Here is a 21,397-nt window from a genome sequence, read left to right as displayed (position 1 = left end):
CAAAACTGATTGACTCAACCAACTGAAGAGCTGAAAGTATAATAGGAAACTAACAAAGGCGAGAATATTCTGTGCCTTCTATAGATCTAGTGGCAAAGAAGTTGTATCCATGAGTGTCCTTCAGGAAGGTCACTTATCTGGGCTCAATTTCCTTAATTGTTAAAGCCAAAGAACAAAAGCATGAGGGAATGGACTTGTTACCGTCTCTTCAGCTCTCAACATGTGTTCACCCATGCCATCCTGACTTGCAGCTTTCTAATTCTCTAAGATGCCCAAAACCTCATCACAAGATGGTTCTTATTTCAAACCTACGGACCATCTAGGAGGGAGGTGCCCCTCCCATAAGCCACCCAATTCCCAAAGGACAGCCTCGTTCAGAGCCTAGGAGTGAGGCTTATACAGATCATCTAAAAGCAGGGAAGGGTACTCTTTTTCAGGAAGCTCACTCTGCAGGAGAGACCAAAGCCCTTTGGTGTGCAGTACCCTCTCCCAGCCCAAAGTGCTCACAGAGTGCAGCGCTGTGTCTTGTTGACAATGACAGCCGCCGCGCTCAGCAGTACCATATGGGATCCACAATTTAGCTCCATTAATGCTCTTAATTTGAAGACATCAAGCCCTAATTACACACTGGGTACTAAAAAGGCAAAAGCCTTCCCTGGTGCCAGCTACTTAGTGCTACTCAGTTGCCGTAACAGCTGGCTGAGGTAGATGCAGGCCAAGCGGGCTGTGAGCTCTCTCAGGTGGAAGAGAGCTCCAGAGCAGGAGCCCAAGGAACAATAGGCTCCCTCACCAGCATCTTCCAGCAGCTCCTCCATTTTGGGCTGTTTTTGTCCTGGTCCAGGAGAGCCTAAAAGGACACAAGTGCACCAGGGCTCTCTATCTAAGAGGCTCATGGAATGTGGGGTAGGGAAGTGGGCTCACCTCCTGCTCCATGTTGCCGTGCAGCCGAAGGAATTTTAGTGGCCAGGAAGCAGATGGTAGCTGCTCTGAAGTGGGGGCCCCAGAGCGGCAAGACAGGGTGTGAAGGAAGAGGCTGTAGTGGAACTCCACCAGCTCACAACTTGAGAAAAAGACAATCATCTTCTGATCCTTCTCAAACTACACAAACAAATGGGGAAAGTAAGTACATGGCAGTAAGCATAGATGCCCCTAAAACAAGCACATCTCTAAGGTACTTGTGCATGCCAGCCCCGATTTGGAAACACAGTGACACAACCTTTAATTATTAAAAAATTTCCATTCCACAAAGAAAATGACAAGAGCCTCAACCTCAAAGAGAAAAACAAATGTACTTTATACTTTGGGCCTGTCACCAACTAGTAACTCCAGGCCACAGTCCCAGGGTGCAGCAGCTCCTAAAGCTATCATTTCATATCCCAGGGTCACTCTATGAATCTGGTAAGCAAATACACCAGGTCTAAAAGTCTACAAGAAATGCCTTGCTCCTGCATAACTCTATCATCAATGACATTTCCGTTAGCCCCAACAAGGTATATTCAAATTTACTGCTATGACCTTCACTGCCCTTAACTCGGGTCCTTCACCACTGTTTTGGGATTCATAATCAACACGCATGCATGCACTAACTCAGAACAAAGTTAACTGTCCCTTCTTTTCTTGTTTTGGGGCCTTATCTCACTGCTATGTTTACCCAGCACAAATGAAATATGTGCTACTTCCCCAAACCTGGCCAGATCTAAGTCACAGTCCTACCTTGCATTTCTGCAGGATGAAGGCTGCAAGGCAGACAAGGCGCAGCTTACTGGGAACCAACACCACATGCTGGTCAAGACTCTCTGGTATGGCAAAGCTGTCCATCTGGGTACTAATATCTTCCTTAGGGTAGGGCTGGTCCCAAATTTTGTCCAGGACAGAGATACTGACTGGATTGTGCAAACTGATATCAGCTAGCCGTGTTACCCCTTGGATATAGTAAAACGAACAAAACAGGGTGGTTACATATGCATCCCAGAGTACCCACCTGGGTTTTTCAGGAAACTCAGCATTTTCTAGCCCTCATCAGATATCAATACCTCATTTTACCAAAAGTTCTCTACAAAACCTTAGATTAAAATAGTTCCATAGACTTCTTGGCTGCAGGTCTTGCATGGGACTTTACTGAATTATTTTCTACCATTACCCAAAAGAGTAAGGGCATAAAGCAAAAAAAAAAAAAAAAAAAAAAAAAAAAATTTTTTTGTTGTTTTATTTTGCTTTTGGAGACAGGGTTTCTCTGTAGCTTTGGAGCATGTCCTGGAACTAGCTCTTGCAGACCAGGCTGGCCTTGAACTTACAGAGACCCACCTGCCTCTGCCTCCTGAGTGCTGGGATTAAAGGTGTGCGCCACCACCACCTGGCCAAAGCAGTATTTTTTGATAAAGAAATATTATTTGATCAATAATCCCTTTTCTAGAGATTATATTTCTTAGTAATATTTTCAAAGTCACGCAGATGACAACTAACTCATAGGTATCATATTGGGGCCTACAAGATCAATTAAATCACACATGGCACTGGTCACATCTACACAGTGACTCCTTATGCAGGATGAAACTGGTGAAGCAGTTCTGTTTCCTAAGCTCACTTTCCCATCTGTAAAACAGCCAAGAATGTCTTGCTTGGGTAGAGGAGTCAGAAGGAGCTAGAGAATGTGGACTCTTAATGAAAAAGGAGGGTGCTCACACTAAAACTAGTGCCGAGGAGAAAGCATCACCTGCATGGTGGGGCCTGCTTCTGCCCCACCATCAGCAAAACCAAACGGTGGCCAACCTATCTCCTGTGCACCCAGGTGTGTCCACCAGCAGCCACTGCACTCTTCCCAGGTGCTGGGCAAGCAGGACAGAGAAGGCTGTCCTTTCCCCTAAGAGGGGCACCCACTGGCAACAGCCCACAGTTCCTTCTCAACTCACCTTCTGTGAGTGTTGCTGATAACAAGACATTCTGCCGTTTCTGACACTCAGCATTTACAGCATTCAGAATCACTGTGATGTCCTTCTCAAAACCTAAATCCAAGATCCTGAAGGTTAAGAGAAGAACTTTAATCCAGGTAAAGAGAAAACTTGACACTACTAGGTTACAGAATTGTCCCCAAGATGGCAGGACAAACAGTCCCTTTGTCCCACCTTCCCTGCTTCCTAGACCAGGCTCACCTGTCTGCTTCATCCACAACCAGCCACCGTATTCGGCTGAAGTGAATGTTCTTTGTGGATTTTATATGATCCACCAGGCGCCCAGGAGTTGAGATAAGGATATTTATGCCTTTGCGGAGTCTGTTTAAATAATGTATCATAAAAGAAAATAGGTCAAACAGTGTAGCAGTAAAAATACAAGTATCAGGTAAGGAGACAGTCATTCTGTGTCCAGTACAAGTGCCGAAGCCTCAAGCGAAAAGAACAAAAAGGTGAGATTTCATTCTTCTGTGTATAGAACTGTGATTTAGTTACACTGAATCACACTAACTACTTTACTTTGAAAGAATTTTTAAGCATTTGATTCAATTTTTTTTTTTTTTTTTTGGTTTTTCGAGACAGGGTTTCTCTGTGGCTTTGGAACTAGCTTTGTAGACCAGGCTGGTCTCGAACTCACAGAGATCCGCCTGCCTCTGCCTCCCGAGTGCTGGGATTAAAGGCATGCCCCACCATCGCCCGGCTTGATTCAATGTTTTTTGTCTAACAGATCTTTCTAGAACATCCTGGATAGATGGGCATCTAGCCATTCCTTTTCTTCTTCTTTCTCCTCCTCTTCCTCTTTTTTTTTTTTTTTTTTGAGACAGGATTTCTCTGTAGTTTTAGAACCTGTCCTGGAACTAGCTCTTGCAGACCAGGCTGGCCTCAAACTTACAGAGATCCACCTGCCTCTGCTTCCCAAGTGCTGGGATTAAAAGTATGTGCCACCACCACCCGGCTTCTTTTCTTTTTAAAGGATCAATTTTTGTTTTGTTTTGTTTTTGAGACAGGGTTTCTCTGTGTAGCCCTGGCTGTCCCAGAGTTCACTCTGTAGACCAAGCTGGCCTCAAACTCAGAGATCTGCCTGCCTCTGCCTCTTAGTCAAACCTACCCCCTAATTTTCATTTCCTCTCCCCTCCAAACTTTCCCTAGCACATCCTTTAAAAAAAAAAAATCATTAACTTTCCTCCTCTTCCCCAAACAACCATAATCTCATTATTCTATAGCAGAAGACAGAACACAAATCTTACTTGCCTAGGTTTTCTCATTTTCAGTTACCTATGGCAACATGCCTATGCTTTGGCTATGGAATAAAGTATAAAGAATGTGCAATCACATATGGCACCTTTGGACAGAAATCTATGACGATTTTTGTCACTTCTAAAGTGTAATGGCTGAAGCTCTGGCAACAATCCAAGGCTATGAGGTAACCTTGCAAGTGGAAGCCTCCACAAGGACACAAAAAGATAGAGAGGCTGCACCCTGTACCCTATTGTTGTTCTTTATAGCTGAATCTAACCTGATCAATGTTTTTAAGTGTCAAGCTTTATGTTCACTCTCAAGTTGCAGACGATTCAAAGAACTGGTGTAACTGCTAAAGTGCCACTTACCCATCTAACAATTTTCTAATGACATCCATTGAAAGCTCCAATGCAGAGCCGGGAAACAATGCACTAAGATCTTCCTAAGTATTAAGGAAATTATCACCTGTTTGTTGTTGCTATTTATTTTAAAGACAGAATCTCATGTAGCTCAGGCTAGTCCTAAACCCAGTATATAGCTGAGGCTAGTCATGAAACTCCTGATCTCCTGCCTCATCCTCCTAAGTACTGGGATTATAGATGCAGGCAACAAGATCTAGCTATCTTGTTTTTATAAATCTAAACAGAAAAACCAAACTCTTAATATGTACCAAAGGGAGCCACATGTAGGGGTTCGTATCAAACAAGAGGCCTGTGGGACACTCAGTGGATGAGTTAAGCAGGTCATAGCACCGTCACTAACTATATCAGAAGGGAATCTGTGATAAAAAGCACTGCCTAGAGGTGAGTGCTGACCTGGCCTGTCTCTGCATGTGGGGACCAGGGGCCACAGTAGCACAGGAGGCTCTCTTGCATGCTAAAGAACCAAGAGTTATTGAACAAGAAAAACTCCAAGGGGAATAAAGAAATCCACTTCCTCCTACCTAGCTTTTTCCGATTTCCTCTTCTCTCCGCCCATCAACACTCCAGGGACAATCCAGGTGAATGGCTACATAAAAATACCACATCACAATCAACATAAAAAAGCCCCTTCCTGAGAAGCAGAGCTGATCCTAAGTTCCTAGCATGAGCCTGTGTGCAGCAGAGAGCACTTGGACTTTGTAGTGTGTGAGGAGTTTCTGTGCAGATGCAGCCTGGCGGCACCGAGATACCTGAGTTATTAGCTGCAGCTCTAGACCAGAAGTACTGTCAGGACAATCGTGAGCTTGTGAAATAGTCCAAGTACTCCCCCCAACCCCGCTTTTTCTAATGGTGTCCAAATAGAAAATATATTTCACTGTTGTGCAGGCGGGGTGGGGGATAAAAACCTAAGCAATACACTCCCCACTCACTATTAGATCACAGAAAGGAAATATAGACTCCTGGACAACTTTTGTGGGAGCTGAACCTTGGCTCTGCTGTCTTCTCTCTCCTGAATGCTCTTACAGGGTTTTGCGGCTTTCCCTGGGCTGGGCCTTTAAGTCATTTCAAGTAAAGTGAGCCAACAATAACACTTAACTTGTAGCAACTACTAGCAAAAGTTATTAGATGGGCGGTTGTGGTACACACCTTAAGCCCCAGTACTCAGGAGGCAGAGTCTCTGAGTTCGAGGACAGCCTGGTCTATAAAGTCAGTTTCAGGACAGCCAAGGCTGTACAGAGAAACCTGGAAACTGCCCTTAGGGAAGCCAGAGACACATTGACGAGATGAATCAGGAGACTTTCTCACATCCTGACAACTTAGACTGTTGGACTGTTCAGACTATGCCACATGGCTCTTCTCACAATGTCAGAAAGGAAGACAACACAGCCTCACGGCTTATCTTACCCTGAGCAGCTTCTGGACAGTGTCGAAGCTTTGCAGAGCCAGCTGTAATGTTAAAAGTTGGAGACAGTGAGCACGGCCCTTGCTTCCTTTTCACACTTTTTAAGAAAAGACAATCTAAACTGATCAATTTACAACTGATGCAATTCTACACCTCAAGGCTTAGGACAAGTAATCCTCCACAGAAAATCCATCCTGGAAATACTCTCTTCTTAAACAGGCTTTGGAATCTGTCAGTTTAGGGAATGAGAGTGAAGACATCACATATATTTCCTAGACATACAAAAAATAGTGTTTTGTGCTCCCTCTGCTGGCTCAAATTCCCAACGTGTCACACAGAAAAGTTCAAGGATAGGACATCAGTGTCCTGACCAGCACTCAGGGAACTTAGCCATGTCCTAAGGCTACAGCAGGCTATCTGAAAATAGAGGTGTTAACTTCTACATTTACAAAACAAAACCAGTGAACCCAATGAATATAGGCCAAGGGAAATTAATGTAGGTGACAATCATTTAAACACCATCAAAACAGCCCCTACTGAATTTCATCCAAGGTTCTGTGTTGTTCCACCACATGTCTAGTGTGGGTGGTGGTCTAGGGAAGCAACAGGTGTGCTACTAGAAACATCTCCCTGTGCCTGCTTCTTCCTGGGACAGAACAGAGACAGACAGAGCAGGCTGGAAGAAAGGCTGACCAGGGGGCTGGAGAGAGGGCTCAACAGGTAAGAGAACTGGCTGCTCTTGCAGAGGACCCAGATTCAGTTCCCAGCACTCACATAGAGGCTCAAAATCATCTCTAACTTAAGTTTCAGGGATCTGACACACCCTTCTGGCCTTGTGGGCTTTGCACACATGTGGTTCACAGGCAAAACACTAAAAAATATAAAATAAAAAAAATCTAGATAGGGAAGGAAAGCTGTCTGGAAATTTCCATTTCCTTAAGTTTTCAATGGAGTCACCTGAAGTTGCCCCTGTGAACACATTTTGCAGCTCTGACAGAGGTGATTTCTACTTAATGTTCATAGAGGAGAGAATTAACAGTAGCTTCATTAAATAAAAAAAAAAAGGTTGAGTTTTATACCCAAATGTTTTTAGTTATTTTCTTATATTTAAAGTTTAAAAATGCAGTTCTTCCCCAAGCAGTGGTGGACCCCACCTTTAATCCCAGCACTGGGGAGGCAGGCAGATCTCTGTGAGTTCGAGGTGAAACTGGTCTAAAGAGTGAGTTCCAGAACAACCAAGGCTACACAGAAAAAGCCTATCTCAAAAAGCGAACAAACAAAAAATGCAATTCTTGAAATTCCTTTTGAAGGGTCATTAACTTAAGTATCATTACATTTTTTTTTGACAATGAAGACATGTTTTCTTATGCCTAGCTCATTATTTTCAAATAGCACATAAACCTCCCCCCTTAACAGAAATCAGCACAATGGTTCCCAGAAAGAAATGGAAGGAAAGCAAGTATGTGCAGCAGCTTGTTTAGCAGGGGAGTGGAGAAAGCACTTCAAGTCAACAGGCCCTCACAAGTGCACACACAAACCTCACCCTACAAGCAAGTTGCTTACCTCTCTGGTGGGCACTAGGACCAAAGCATAGGGGCCATCACTGCGCTGTTGATAAAAAAAAAAAATGTCAACGAGAGTGTCAGGTACAGGCTGAGGTAAGAGAGTCAAGCTTTTTAGTTTGATGCCAGCTTGAGCTTTATGAGATCCTTCCTCAAAGGAAGGAGGGAGGGAAAAAGGAAGGAAGAAGAGAGAGAGAGATCAATTCCATGAGGAGGACCAATGAATGTCAGACTGAGACCGATGAAACTTATGGGTAGCCAGCTAAAAACATTAGAAACATTTCTATGGAAGAAAAGGAGACAAAAGTACCCACTACACCTACAGTGACAGACTAATGTGCCAACAGTGCTGCCCCATTCAACCAAATAGGAGGAAGAAATATGTATAGAACTGGAAAATGGAAAAAAAAATATAATCACAAGAGATGACGTCATTTTATCTTATATGGGGGAAACTATAACAGAATCAATAAGGTATTTGAGTCAAGTAGCTGATTGCAAAATATAAAAATCAATAGCCAGTGGGGGCTGGAGAGATAACTCAGTGGAGCAGAACTCAGTTCCCAGCACCTACGTAACGGTTCACAACTGTCTGTAACTCTAGTTCCAGGGGATCTAAGACTCTCTTCTGGACTCTATAGACAATGCCACGCACGTAACACACAAGCATATATGCAGATAAAATATGCACTTAAAAAAAAACAGCCAAGCTGGGCAGTGGTGGTGCATGCTTTTAATCCTAACACTTGGGAGGCAGAGGCAGGTAGATCTCTGTAAATTCAAGGCCAACCTGGTCAACAAGAGCTAGTTCCAGGACTTGCTCCAAAGCAACAAAGAGAAACCTTGTCTTAAAAAAACAAAAACAAAAAAACAAAAGCCAAGTGAGGCGTGGTGGCACACACCTTTAAATTTAGCACTTGGGAGGCAAAGGCAGGCAGATCTCTGTGAGTTTGAAGCCAGTCTGGTCACTATAGTGAGTTCCAGGTCAGCCAGGGCTACATAGCAAGATTCTGTCTCCAAAAGCAACAAGAAGCAGGTCAGGTGCAGCAGCATACATCTACATTCACTCACAGTATTCAAGAAGCCAGAGCAGCGCAGCAAGCGAGAGGGAATTCCAAGCCCTCCAGGATTACATATCATGACCCTATCTCAAGTAAAAAAAAATAATTAAATAAAAAAATAAAGGAAAACCGGGGGCTGGAGAGATGGCTCAGTGGTTAAGAGCATTGCCTGCTCTTCCAAAGGTCCTGAGTTCAATTCCCGGCAACCACATGGTGGCTCACAACCATCTGTAATGAGGTCTGGTGCCCTCTTCTGGCCTGCAGACATACACACAGACAGAATATTGTATACATAATAAATAAATAAATATTTAAAAAAAAAATAAAGGAAAACCAACCAAATTTCAATGGCCTTCCAATATAAAAAATTAGAAAATGTGGCCAGGTGGTAGAGGTACATGCCTTTAATCCCAGCACTCTGGAGGCAGAGGCTTGCAGATCTCTGAGTTTGAGGCTAGCCTGGTCTTCAGAGTAGTTCCAAAAACACAGAGAAACCCTATCTCAAAAAACCAAAACTAAAACAAAACAAAACAGAAAACAAAAAGCAAAAAATTAGAATCTATATGAAGAACAATTAAAACACATGTGTAGGCCATATTTTTTAGAGGAAAAATGAACCCTCTCCTTAGTGAAGATTCACTATCATGTGACTGCTCTCTGAATGAGTTAATGTCTATAATGAAGTCCTAACAAATGTGGAATGTGGGTAGCAGAGCTGCACACAGACAATTCCAAGTATCTTTAAAAGTGCAGAAGCCACTATGATACTGTGGGAGCACATCCCCCATGCTGTAACTGGACGCTGTGCATCACCACCACCACCCCACCTGACCCCCACGCAGTAACTGGAAGCTGTGCACATACCTCCCTCCTTCATCTCTGGGCAGTAACAGGAAGCCGTGCAGTCACAGTATAACTGACACAGAGAAGTCCTATGAGCAACTGGGGCTGGAGTAGAATCAAATACAGAAAGACAAATACAGCTGAGGGCCGACTGGGCATGGCCAACCAAAAACCATACTGCTAGTGGGCACACACTGGTAAAAGCCCCTAACAGATCAACTTTGGCATTATCTATTAAAACAAAACTTCCGGGTATTCCTATATGTACACATGTGTAAAAAGAAGCTGAAGAACATTTCACAGACGTCCAGAATTTTAACTGCTGTCTTCTGAACATAATGTATAAATGCCGATATAGGCATGGCCCAGTATTTATGACACATAATGGGAGGCAGAAGGAGGAGCAGGGATCAGAACTACAAGAGACCCTGCCACAAAGCAGCAATACAAACAAACAACCAGGGCAGGTCAATTCGGCACAAGTGAGAAACCGCCCAAGGCATGACAAGCACAGAACTACAATTCCAGGAGGACTGAGTGAGGGTGGCTTGGACCACACCCTGTATCAAAAAGGCAAATGACATCATATATAAACATGTGTGCTTAGTACAAGACAGAAACAAATGATTCCACATAAAAAGGCAAAAAGGAGTGTGCAGTCCCGTTTGACAGATACGACAGGCTGTTCTTTGAAAGAGACACCCTGCTTCAGGAGGTATCCTAAGAATCTGGAGGTGAGGCTTTGTTTTCACCCAATAGATACTTGGAATTCTTTGAATATCTTAAATTTTCAGACATACTGTATCGAAACAACAATAAAAATCCAAAGCAATGTAAAGAAGGTACTGTGTCAATGGTGCCTCTCTCTTCAAGGGCTCAGAGGGCATGAGTGAGCAACTTGTGAGAGTGAAGGATGGGCTCAGCAGCAAATCCAGTTAGAGTCTGGCTTTCATATTCTGCATTGGAAACATTTACTCAGGAGAGGAGGATTTAGAATTCAAACCCAAGTAGTCTATACTCAACACCAACTTTGTGAGACTGCACTGGAGCCCCAGCAAGGAACAATAAACATGCTAGTACAACAGGATTAATGTGCCATCATGTGACGATAGGAGATTCTGACATTTCAAAAGGTGTTACTACACAGACAAGAAGAAAGAAACATCAATTCCTCACAGGGCATGAGTACATGAAGCAAGACGGATGTAATGTTAAAAAATCAGAGACAAAGCCAAAATAACTGGGAGAGAGCAAATACTGAAGATGCCTACTCCACGCCAGCCCCTAGGCTGGGAACAGGCCAGGGTCCAGGACTAGCTGCTTACAGCTTCCAGGTCACATCATTTCATGATGAATTACAAGGGTTACACTGAATACAATAGAAAAACTGAATTAAATTGATGCTTACAGAGGATAGATGGCGCAGCAGTTATGAGGCTTGCTGCTCTTGCAGACATAGACACACACACACCTGCACACATATACTTGTCCACATGAGGTGGGTCACTGTGATTCTAGTTCTAAGGATCTGATACTCTCTTCTGAACTCTACAGGACCAGGCATTTTGAACAAACATACATGCAGACAAAAACACCCATGCACATATAATGAAATATACAAATCTTCAAATTGGAACTTATAAAAACTTCTTTGGTTTTTCTTTTTCTTTTTTTTTTTTTTTTGAGATAGGGTCTTGATTGTATAGGTCAAGGTGTTTTTTAGACACCATCCTCCAGAAGTACAGGCATGCGTCACCACGTTCAGTTTGGAAAACCATTTTGTTTGTTATGTGGTTATTTATTTGTTTGTTTTAAACAGGGGTTCTCTGTGTAACAGTCCTGGCTGTCCTGGAACTTGCTCTGTAGACTCTAGGCTCAAACACAGAGATCTGCCTGCCTCCCAAATACTGGGATTAAAGGTGTGTGCTACCTGGCTTGGTCTACAGAGTGAGTTCCAGGTCAGCCAGGACTGTTTCACAAAGAAACTCTGTCTCAAAAACAAAAAACAAACAACCCAGCCAGGTGATGGTGGTACACACCTTTAATCCCAGCACTTGGGAGGCAAGGCAGGTGGATCTCTGTGAGTTCGAGGCCAGCCGGGTCTCCAGAGCAAGTGCCAGGACAGGCTATACAGATAAGCCCTGTCTCGAAAAACAAAAAAAGAGCGCACCACCATGCCCACCTTGGAAAACCATTTTTACAGAACATTTCAATCTTTGGTCTTAGTGATCCTGAGCAAATATACAACCACACACCTGTTTTTACTACTTCCGAATATAAAAGCAGATCTAATCGTAGTTTGAAATGGCCATATTACAGTATTGATGTTAACAGCTAATATTTAGTGACCAACTCCAAATGCTAGGTCTCAACATTTTACATGAGCAGTTCACTCTGTCTTGTCATAACCTGGGAACAAAGGCACAAAAGGATCTGCCCAGTTATACAGAGAATAAATTGAACATGTGCAGGCCCTGGGCTCAGTCCAAGCATTTGAAATAAAAATAAAACCACCACTCAGGCCAGGGTTTGAGCAGAAACTCCACCTGCTAGATGTGTATGTCATCTCATCTCTTGCTCTCAGTCAACTCTAGGAGTGCTGGGCTGGAACTCTAAGATTCACTCCAGCTCAAATACTGTCAAATGCTGCAATTTGATATAAAGAAAAAACAAACACTCAAAAACCTCTAGCAGAAAATTAGCCTAGAATCTTAAGGGTGAGATCTGGCCACAAACATCAACAAGTTACATTCATTCTCCTCTGATTGTATGTTAGGGACAAGGCTATGCACTCACCGTACATGAATCAGCTCTCTATAAAGTTCTTAATGGAAGAAAGTCATTTATCCTTAGAAAATAGAATTCTTCCCTTATCTACTTCAGAGAAAAACAATTTGCTGACCCACACTCATATATGTTGCCTTGGTTTCCTTTCTACCGCTGTGATAAAACATCAACCAAAACCAAGTAGACTTAGTTAGTTTACATTCCATCATGAAGTGAAGTCAAGGGAGGAACCTGGAGGCAGGAATTGATGCCTCCAGGCAGAGAAATGGTGGATTGTTCCTCACGGTTTGTTCAGCCTGCTTTCTTATATCACCCAGGACCACCTGCCTAGGGATGGCAACACAACAACATGGCTGGGTCCACCATGTCATTACTAATCAAGACAACACCCCCATAGACTTGCCTCCAGGCTAATCTGATGGAGGCAATTCCTCCACTGAGATTCCCTCTTCCCAGATAGGTCTAGATTTGTCAAGTTGACAAAAACAAATCAGCACGGATGCATGCACACACACAGAGGCAGTGCTAAGTGGGCATTAGATTTGGGGGGGCAGGGGTTGGGAGGGAAAAGTAGGGGGCACAGAGGAGGAGCCAGCTCCAAATATATTATATGTGTGTATAACATGTTAGATAAAATATTTAATTAAAAAATTGCTGAGAAAGACATGGTGACACATGTTCACAACTTCAGTACATGGAAGGCACAGGCAGGAAGATTAAGAGCTCAAGTCTAGCTATATGAGACTCTTTCTCAAAAGACAGAAAAGAAAAGGCCCACATAATTGTGCCATTCTAGTTTGCTATGAACCACAGACAAACTGTCATTTGTGAAATGGCAGTTATAGCATGCAACTCTGTAGCCTGCATTTCTTCATCTAACACAGCAGGAACACTTGTTCAAGTTTACAAAGTTATAAAGAAACTCTACTTTTAAATACATTTTAACCTATTCATTTTAAAAGCTCAGGCTTTTACAAAAAAATTAAAAACGGACAAGTTCTGTAACTAACTCTGTTCACCCTGGACCCCACGTGTGTCGCCGCCACGCTTCCTTTGTCATGCTCCGTGAAAATTCTTCAGTATTTTTCTTTTATGCCCTAACACTCTCAAAGACTGCCAGGCAGGAATTTTCACCAAGCATCCTTAATTGGTTTTGTTTCCTTTAGATTAAATTCATTTTAGGTAAACAACAGTGACAACAAAACAAACTATACAGTACCATGTCCTTCTGAAGACTGTCTAGAGAGAGCAGCCACTGGGGCTTCCTGTTAGTTATTCTTTCCCATCCATTCAGAAGTCCCTGTATGGACCCTTGAAGGCCACAGAGAGATACCATTTCTCATCTTACTGTCAACTACCCACTTCAGCCTCTGGAAGATCCATGCCAGTAACAGTTTGCTAAGTGCTGGCTCCTCACTTATCTTCTCTTATTTACTGATTCAGTAATTTACCCAATAATTCACTCTACAGGTAACAGCAACCTACTGCATTCTGATCAGTTAGGTCTGAGGCACGTCCACTTCTATGTGTCTGAAGCAAGACCTCTGTCAGTGTGCACTCACACAACACCCTATTTCGGATCTCATCACTGTCTCTCAAGTGAAAGAAGTGAAAGTAACGGCACTGCCACCTGTGAGAAAGTTTGGGCTATAAGATGAAGTCTGTGCCCACAGCTTACAGCAGCCAATTGGACTTTTCAATCCAACTTTTAGCTATCCTGGTCCAGGCATTAACTATGTTTCACAACTAAGAACAAAATCTAGATAATGTTGGCTGTGTAACAGCCTGACTGCTAAACCCACTAATGGGCACTCATTTCCAGTCAGTACTGATAAATCACCATGTTAAATAGAAAGCCCAGATCTCTTCATGCAAAAGTAAACACACTGGAACCTGTAAGGTTATAATTTAACTCCACATGATATACAACATAGGATATAAGAATATATGGACGGGGGCCAATCAAAGTATGTTGGAGTATTTCCCTAATAGTAATTCTGTAGGAGGTCCAATGCAGGGTACTGTGTAAGACAAAGGGAAGGACCCTAGCAGGGCAGGGAACTAGCAACAAAGCTTTACCACAAATCACAGCTCAGATGACAGAGCTGCCTCTTTGTAAGCACACAGAAATGACGTGGGAATCAATGCCCATTGGTACTTCTATGTGGCCTTGGTTATTTTACTTGCCTACACCACTTTATCACAATAACCCCCATAACTTGATGGGCGGGGGACGGGGAGTCAAGAAAGCAACATGTGGACAGCACTTGGCACATCTGTCACACTGGAAGCATTTTACCCAAATGCCCTACACACAGACAGTAGTGACTGTGACTCTCAGCACACTCACACTTAGTTGGATAGGAAGAGAGAAACAATGCTAAGTGCAGACAGAACCTCAACCCTAGTATTACCACTAGGGTTCAGCTGGGCAGCAGCATGGGCACAACAGACCACAGAGAAGAAACACATGTTCTGCTCACCTGTATTTTTGATGTCAGTGCTTGAAGAGATTGGACCACAGGGATGCAATAGGCAAGAGTTTTCCCTTTTAAAAGAGAGTGGCATCAGTGAGGATGCAAACAGGCTCTGCTTTCTGTAAAAATGCCAAATCTGGGAAAAGGTAAACTGCATGCTCTACATCCAAGAGGCACTTTATCTGTCTGCCATGACTCCTAACTTGGCTTTGTAATTTAGAACTTCAAAAAACCTTAACGTTTCAGCTCATTAGGTCATCAACAAGGGAAGAGGTAATGATCTTTCTCAAATTAGACAGAGGCGCAGCCTGAAAGTCGTCTGTGGAAGCTAAGAAATGGCTGCTCTGAGGTTCTCCCTCAGCTAAATGGCTTCTGTGGTGATGGTGTGCCAAATGTGAACCCAAGTCAGCCTCTGAAGATAGAGAAAGATTAAAGGAAGCTGTGGGCTTCTCCTCAACATGGCTGAGCTGTCAAGAAGGCAAAAGTGGGTCAGAAGACCTGACCAGGCAAAAAGTGGTGTGTCTATCCCTGACATTGACTGTGCTCAGGCCAGAACTGCTTTTAGGCCATAAACAGTCACTTCATCCAGAGTGAAGAATACTGGCCGCTATGTCAGCAATCACAGGGGAAGCAGCAGAACTCAACTATGAAAATTCCCTCATCACTACTGACCACAGCAGCATCACCACCTTCCTTCAGCTATAACAGCTTTGGGCCTCCCATCAAAAGCAGGCATGGCCACCCTCCCCAGACAAGACAAAACAGACTCTACCATCACAGACACCTTCCTAGCACATGATCGTGGGCTAGGTGTCTCGGGATAAGGGGCAGGGTAAACAGCAACTGACCTGAGCCCGTCTGGGACCGCACAAGGGCATCTCTGCCTTCCAGCAGCACTGGGATACTCTGCTTCTGAACACTGGGGCACCCAAAAGAGAGAACACACCTCTTCTTTACCACCTGGCTTAGTTATGAATGCAGGCAGATACACAGGTCACTTGACATACAACACCCTGTGTTTGGCTCTACCTACTTATTGCCCAAAGTTACTTCATTGAGAGAGAGAGTGCTAAGAACATTGTGGTGATCAGAATGAATCTTTTAAACTCCTGGAACTTGGCTGAAAGTGGGGAAGAAGCCGCAGGCCACAGCTTCTTCCGAAAAACTGTCACACATATCGAGAACACTGTCAACACGTATATTAAATCCCAATCCCAAAATGGACAGGGAACTCATTAAAATTTGGCTGAGTCAACAGGCAAACCAAACCAGGCAGGATGCATATGCCTTTAATTCTAGCATTAGGGAATCTGAGGCAAAAGAAGAGTAAGTTTGAGGCCAACTGAGCTGGGCTATGAAACTGTCTCAAAAATAAAAGCAAAACAAAATGGAAAAAGCCGATGGTTCTTTACTCCTTTGTGTTCTTGTTTTTTACTTATGCAAAGTGAATTATGACTATACAGCTCACTGTTTAAACTTTAATTCTGAATTTCTCTTTAACAAGTGTCTCCAATCAGCAAGCATTTAGATTATTTTTTCAGTACCCCACTCTACCCAAGCAAATATTTACTCCCAGTTTTTGGCTGACCTTATTTTTACTGCTAAGAAATAACATGATCAAATACTGTATTTTTGGCACATTTTCAGAGATGCCCTGACGGTAGATATCTTAAACCTGTTGTTTTGTGGTAGGGAGTTGAGTGTAGAAATAGAAAGAAACCTGGTATCCCTGCAAGCAGGAGGGGAGACCCATAGGCTAAGTGCTATGTCAAGCCCTTTAGCAGTTGTGCTATTCCCAGCACCAAGACACAAATGTGCTCTGCACTCCATGGACAATTTAGATTTTTATCTGGTTATACTCACAAAACCCTAAAAGAATAAAAAAAAAACAAAAAAAACCAAGGATCACCTCAGCCTCTTACCTGGTCATACTTGACATTTTTAAGACTGTATTTATTGTAGAAATCTAAAAGGGAATAGGAAAATAAGAATTTGTCAATTTAATGCAAATATATTCAATAACATAAAGACAAAATGCTGAGTGACAACAGCACTTGAATTTGTGATCAAATGAAATTCCAGTAACCCAGTATTTTCACCTTTGGGGTAGTTCTGCCCTCTACCCTACAGGGTCTGGAGGATTTCAGGTTCATCTAGCTGGGTTCCTAGTTTGTAGAATTAGGATGCTATTACAAATCGGCAATGCATTAAGACAACCCTCATAACTAACTCATCACCCAGCCCCATGCACCCATTAACACTCAGGCTGAGATGCAGTCCCACACAGCCTACCAGAAAGAAGAGGTCAATTGTACCCAGCTGACAAGCTTGTGTTTTTCTCTCCTTTTTCACAGTAACTATAAAACTCACTCATGGTATTAAACAAAGAGGGAAAGAAAGATCCATTTGCTAGCAGAAAATGCAATTTAAGCAGCCTTTTCTGCCTTCATCCTCCAAAAATGTGCATGTCCCTTGACAGTAAGCAGCCAGCTCAGCACCCTTCCCAAAGCCACAGAGACATCTGCTACCAGTTTTACTGCATCTACCAGTAATTAGAAAGCTACTTTAAGCCCAATAAATGAAGTCCAGCACAGAAACTAAATTGGGTAAGGAAAGTCAGCATTTCTTAAAAATAACTGGGGAGAGGAAAGTGAAGATAGCAACCTGTGCCGCCGTCAGGGAATGACCTGACTACCTGAGTTCACTCGGGTAGTCAAGAGCAGAAACAGACTGAATAAGACACAGATCACAGCAACCTGCAGAGCAGGGTGGGATACTTACTAGGTGTGGGTGGAGGTTCAGCTCCTGGAAAGCTTCTGGAGAGAACACTTGCTCTCGAGCCTGCTTTACTACAGCTCTGCAGAGGAAAGACAAAGTGTGTATCAGTGCCAAGGTGCCAAAGGAAAGGCGGCATCAGAGACTGCTCATACCCAAGGCACACATGCACCGCAAAACACACCTGTGGAGTTCTGGGATCTCAGGATTGTTTTTAAACAGCGATGAAGTCTTGATGCATGGCTTCTCTTGCCTTCCATTGCCTGTACTGTCCAAGTACTTCTTTGGAGGAAACAATTTGTGTGCACTCCCCTTAAATGTTCTTGGAGTTTCTTTATCACTGGTTTTCTTGGCTGAAAGAGAGGATATTTCTTTGTTCCTCCGTTTTGTTGGTGGAGCATCACTGGACACTTGGTGCTTTCTTTTGGTAGCCTCTGCTTGCTGCGTTGTTTCCAAAAGGAAAGATCAAGAAGAGGTGCATTAGTCCATGAAGACAATCTTCAGAGTGAAGCCTGACTGCCCACAGAATGTATCTCTTCCTGCAGAGATCATTATGCCCCATATGCCAACCATCAGTTTAGGGTTTACAACCAGATTCTTTGGCTTCATCTGAAATGGGGGGGTGGGGGGTGGAGGAGGGGAGAGACACACAATCTCAGTCCATTCATCTGCAAGACCTCCATCCACCTAAACCGTTAAGTCATCCAAGATGAGAGCGGGAATCGGGAGAGAGAGGTGTTCTGCCAGCTGACATTCACCAATTCAGTCTGTTCTAAGGGAAGCAAGAACCTACCTTGTGAAGTAGGCAGGCTTACTAAGTCAAACCACACCCCTCGGAGTCTGTTTTTTGTGTGAGAACAGAGGCACACAGGGAAACAAAATATGCTTTTTTCTACCAATAAAGGATATTAAGAAGAGACTGGAGAGGTGAATGGGATGTTGAATCCTTGCTCATGCCCAGGAAGCGGAAACTGTCATTACTGTTCTTCCCTAGGGCTTGGATCTGTCATCCTTTCCTTTCAAGCTGCTCCAACTCAGATGGTCTGGAGTCAGTTCCTACTTGCCGTCCCCACTCCAAATGAGAATGCCGCTCCATCCATCACTTCCATCATATTGTTCCCAACCCTCCTCGCCTTCGGAGCCCCTGCCTGACTGCTGATCATAGACATACATCATTAGGCACTTCTTGCCTGTTGCTTATTCTCACAACACAGATGTAATTAATGCATGGTGCCCAAACTCTCCCTAGATCAGTGGTTCTCAACCCCAGGGTCGACAAACCCTTTCACAGGGGTCACATATCCTGCATACTGGATATCTGCATTATGATTCATAACAGTAGCAAAATTACAGCTATGAAGTAGCAATGAAAACAATTTTATGGTTAGGGGGTCACCATAACATGAGAACCTGCATTAAAAGGTCACAGCACTAGGAAGGTTGAGAACCACTGCCCTACAAGAAACATCAGATTCTTCTATTTTCTTTGGCCTTTTCTTCCAGTCTGCACAAGTATATATAATAGCTGGTACTTCTAATTCTGAGTTTTAGAATATATTTTCTTCTTCACTTGAAACAGTGAAGAACAGCTTACACACTGTCTTGTTTCACCAAGACTGTCAGTTTCAAACCAACCTACCAATGAAAAAGGACAAGTCTCTTTTCCTGGCGACTTAAGAATTCCTTTAAGGAATTCAATAAATACAATTTCAAGTACTGAATAGTAATAAAGTGAACACTAGCCTACTTCATCTTAAAATTTGTTTTTGCAAAGTTCCCAAGTTTATGAATTTTCAGGTTAAAGAAAAATGAAGCCATTTGTCAGAGAGCATGGGATTGGCACGCCTCACCTGACAGTTTCAAAGGCCTGAAGGTCACCCTACCACAGGTTTCCTGAGCTGGCCCAGCAGCCTCTGACCATAACCCTTCTCTACCTCAGGATTCAACTTATTCTGCTACAGGTCAATCTCAGGTTCAGGAAGTTTTTCTGCCAATGAAGACAAGACCTGCCTCCTGGAGCACCCATGGACCAGTCTGAAGAATGCTGTTGCAGCCAAACGGAGCAAGCTTACCGCCTCCTTTACACACCTTTCCTTTCCCCTTCTTTGGACTAAACATACCAGGTGGTACACAGACTTTACAACCACAGCATCCTACTCACCCTTTACAGAAGGAAAGTCAAGGTCTCTCTACAAGCAAGTATCAGAAGCCAGCACGGTGGCTTACACATGTAAGCCCAGCACTCATGTGACTAAGGCAGGAGGGCTGCTGCTGGGCTACAAAGTGAGTTCCAGGTCACAAGGCTACAGAGTTAAGACCCTGTCATAAACAAACAAAATAAGTGCTTGGAGTGAACTGGAGCAGGCTCTCCACCACTGTGAAGCTAACACTGAAAAATCTGCGGAAAGAGATCTAGGAAGCTTCCAGAGTACAACCTCTTCCCATCTTCTCAGCTTTAGATTCACCTTTACCTTTGGCCAGTCTTCCCTAAATTTCAGAATGTACCACGCTATTCCATGAAAATAAATCTGAGATGCCTGACTAACTATATCCTATTTGGTCAGAAAATATTATAGCTATGGTTTTTTGAAAGCTATATACCAAAATGTTAAAAGTTATTTCTGGGTATGGCAACTCTAGGCAGGGTTGTATCTTCTAATTTTTCTTAAATTAAACTGTATTACTTCAATAAGCAGAATATCCTTAAGGAAAAAAAAGTATTTTGTTCAGTATGAAGACAGAGCAACCCAATTTAAGCTGTCTGAAGGACCTTCCAAATCCAGAGTACTTTTTGTTACCCACCCGGAGTTCCCAGTATGAGCAAATCTGCTCAGCACATCTTCACTCCCATTTGGATACACAGGCCGAAGCACAGACACAGTCAGGCCTCTATGGATCCCTGCAGCATTCTCTTGTATTGCTGTGTGTGTGAAAGCACATACGTCATGGCCAGCACAGGAAGGCCACAAGACAACTATGAGAAGTTGTTTCTCTCCTCCTACCTCTACCAGGTCCTGAGGAGTAAACTCAGGTCCTCAGGCTGGACAGCAGCACCTTTACCACCAAGCAGACTCACTGGCCTGTATTACCTTTTCTTCTTCCTCTTTTTTTTTTGGGGGGGGGGGGGTCTTTTCCTTTCTTTCTTTTCTTTTTTTGAGAGAGGATCTTGCTGGCCTGGCCTGGAACTCATACGTAGACTAGAATGGTCTCGAACTCAGAGATCCAAAGGCCTTGGCCTCCTGAGTACTGAGATTAAAGGCATATATACCACACCCAGCCTGTGTTACCTCTTGACCAATCACTTTGAAACACCAGTTGAAGTCATTGAAAACCAGATAATCTGCTTAGTCTGCTCACTCAATAAAATTTTGGAATTTTCTTTCTGTATTGTTGGAGATGGAACTCAAAAGCCTTGCATGTACCAGGTGAGCAAGGTACAGCCTTCTTGGGGCCCTTCAAATGGCACAGCACCACCCTGATCCGATGTTGCTGACCTGATACAGCCATCTACTTCCCCAAATGGCAACAATATTGCCTTTATTTTCATTACTGACACTATCTAAGGGCTAGACAATATACAGAGTTATTGCAGCTATTATCCCATTGGAGCTTTATAACAACTTTCTAAGAAACAAATTAGGGTTCCTATTATGGAAGGAGAAACTTGGAACTCCCCCAAGGTCATAGGCTAGAGTGTTACTAAGCTGGTGTCTGACAGCTCAGGTCATCTTACTGTAAATGCTGCTCTCCCCCCCCCACTACCCTCTTGACTTGTCTGTGTATTTCTCCTCAAACACAGACTCAGCTACACCAATGACTTGCTGAAGACTCCCTACTCCTAAGCACCTAGGCTCAGGAAGGTCCCTCCCTCTTCCTAACAA

At 43.4% G+C, this 21,397-nt stretch overlaps 1 protein-coding gene across 2 annotated transcripts in view; it reads right to left on the bottom strand.

The window, feature by feature from the left end:
* Positions 1 to 21,397, bottom strand: part of Ddx31 (DEAD-box helicase 31) — a 71,676-nt gene that overhangs the window by 48,952 nt on the left and 1,327 nt on the right. For both annotated transcript variants that reach the window (XM_041674876.1, XM_041674875.1), the window contains exons 2-13: positions 17,701 to 17,957; positions 17,523 to 17,598; positions 16,664 to 16,707; positions 15,590 to 15,660; positions 14,748 to 14,812; positions 7,575 to 7,619; positions 6,014 to 6,055; positions 5,131 to 5,195; positions 3,150 to 3,269; positions 2,910 to 3,016; positions 1,714 to 1,922; positions 922 to 1,098 (exon numbers count right to left, since the gene is read on the bottom strand). In XM_041674876.1, coding sequence (XP_041530810.1) covers positions 922 to 1,098; positions 1,714 to 1,922; positions 2,910 to 3,016; positions 3,150 to 3,269; positions 5,131 to 5,195; positions 6,014 to 6,055; positions 7,575 to 7,619; positions 14,748 to 14,812; positions 15,590 to 15,660; positions 16,664 to 16,707; positions 17,523 to 17,598; positions 17,701 to 17,957 — 1,278 coding nt within the window. The remainder of the gene's footprint in view (positions 1 to 921; positions 1,099 to 1,713; positions 1,923 to 2,909; positions 3,017 to 3,149; positions 3,270 to 5,130; positions 5,196 to 6,013; positions 6,056 to 7,574; positions 7,620 to 14,747; positions 14,813 to 15,589; positions 15,661 to 16,663; positions 16,708 to 17,522; positions 17,599 to 17,700; positions 17,958 to 21,397) is intronic.

This window comes from Microtus oregoni, unplaced genomic scaffold, assembly GCF_018167655.1.
Source record: "Microtus oregoni isolate MIOR12 unplaced genomic scaffold, Mior012 000025F_ref0000491, whole genome shotgun sequence".
NCBI classification, from domain to species: domain Eukaryota; kingdom Metazoa; phylum Chordata; class Mammalia; order Rodentia; family Cricetidae; genus Microtus; species Microtus oregoni.
The sequence above is the reverse complement of the archived record's forward strand: the minus strand, read 5'-3'. Positions and strand labels throughout refer to the sequence as shown.